This window comes from Emiliania huxleyi (assembly GCF_000372725.1).
Source record: "Emiliania huxleyi CCMP1516 unplaced genomic scaffold EMIHUscaffold_412, whole genome shotgun sequence".
NCBI classification, from domain to species: Eukaryota; Haptophyta; order Isochrysidales; family Noelaerhabdaceae; genus Emiliania; species Emiliania huxleyi.
In genome coordinates, this window is record NW_005198887.1 from 71310 (window position 1) to 73072 (window position 1763).

At 66.0% G+C, this 1763-nt stretch overlaps 1 protein-coding gene across 1 annotated transcript; it reads right to left on the reverse strand.

Annotated features, from left to right (window-relative positions):
• Nucleotides 1–1212: 1212 nt before the first annotated feature.
• On the reverse strand, nucleotides 1213–1605 carry EMIHUDRAFT_75789 (hypothetical protein; the record flags this gene model as incomplete). The annotated part of the gene is made up of 1 exon (XM_005769658.1): nucleotides 1213–1605. A coding segment is annotated over one exon (393 nt), but the record flags the coding sequence as incomplete, so codon positions are not given.
• Nucleotides 1606–1763: the final 158 nt, after the last annotated feature.

Sequence of the window (1763 nt, forward strand, 5' to 3'; positions counted from 1 at the left end):
TCTCGCCTCATCTCGCCTCATCTCGCCTCACCTCGCTTCATCTCGCCTCACCTCGCTTCATCTCGCCTCACCTCGCCTCATCTCGCCTCACACCTCGCCTCATCTCGCCTCACCCGGCACACCCGCTCGCCTCATCTCGCCTCACCTCGCCTCATCTCGCCGAGGTACACCTCGCCTCATCTCGCCTCATCTCGCCTCACCTCGCCTCATCTCGCCTCATCTCGCCTCATCTCGCCTCATCTCGCCACTCGCCTCATCTCGCCTCATCTCGCCTCACCTCGCCTCATCTCGCCTCATCTCGCCTCATCTCGCCTCACCTCGCCTCATCTCGCCTCATCTCGCCTCATCGCCCCTCACCTCGCCTCACCTCGCCTCATCTCGCCTCATCTCGCCCCACATTTTTTTCTTTTCTAGACCACTCCGAGACCGACGCCCAAGACCGACCCGAGACCCGAGATCGACCCGAGATCGACCCGAGATCGACCCGAGATCGACCCGAGATCGACTCGAGATCGACCCGAGATCGACCCGAGATCGACCCGAGATCGGCACGAGCGATCAACCCAACAATGCCCCAGAGCCCCCTCCGGGGGGACCCCCCCTCACCCCGAGTGTCCGTGTCCTTCGCGAGTCACCGATGGGGAGCGGGGGGGGGTGCGAGATGCACAGGGGAGGCTGGGGAGGGGGGGGTCCACTCTGAAGACTGCCGACCGCGGGGGGGTTTTGTCCCACAGGGTTTTACCCTCCGCGTGAGGATCGGCGCGGCGAGGGGGTAGGTTCGAATTCGCCGCGCAACATTTCACCCCCACAGGACCCCGCCCACCCCCCCTCATGGTCCCACCTAGTACCCCAATGAGCCTTCGCACCCCCTCCTTGCGCAGTGTCCCCCACTATGTGTCGCCGTTATCGGGGCACGCTATCCTGTGTAGTCACCAGGGCAAGTGGGGGCGGGGGGCACTCCCATCTCTCCTGTGTACGGGTGGTGACTGTCTCTAGTCTCGGAGGGGGGCTTGAAGCTAAGAATATTTTATTTTTTATTAAAATTGCTGCCAAGTTTTTCTTAGGGATTTGCTTCGTAAGCTGGACGCCCCAGCCGGGGCAGGGTACCCTTTTAATTAAGCCTAGTGGCGTACCCTAGGCCGCAGCGATTCCAGCGGAAACCGTCTCCCAGACCCATCACACCGCGCCGTCCTCATCGCACCCACCCCCTCCTCAGCGCTTCACCCACGCGAATTTCTTCCGCGCGCCCGCCTGGCCCGGCTTCTTCCTCTCGCGCTGCCGCCGGTCGCGAGTCAAGAAGCCGGCCGACTTTAGTGTCGGCCGCAGGTCAAAGTTGAGGCCCTGCAACGCGGTGGCGATGCCGAGCCGGAGCGCCTCCGCCTGGCCGGAGCGGCCGCCGCCCCGGACGGTCGACATCACCGAGTAGAGGCCCGCGGTCTGCGTCTTGAAGAATGGCGACAGCGCCGCGTACCGCAGGTCCCAGTGCCCGCCGAAGAACTGCGAGACGGACTGGCCGTTGACCGTCACCTGCGGCGCATCCGGGTCCTCCGACTCCCACACCCACACACGCGCGACCGCGCGCTTGCGCCGGCCAACGGCGTGCGCGCGGCCGAGGTGGTCGACTGAGACGTACTTGCGAGAGGTGTCGCCGGCCGGCCGCTCGGACGGGGACGGGCCGCGCACCGCGCCCGCGATGCGCAGCGTGCCCTGCACCCCGTCGCCGGGGCCCGCCGCCCGCCCGGCGAGGGTGGAGCACACGCGCC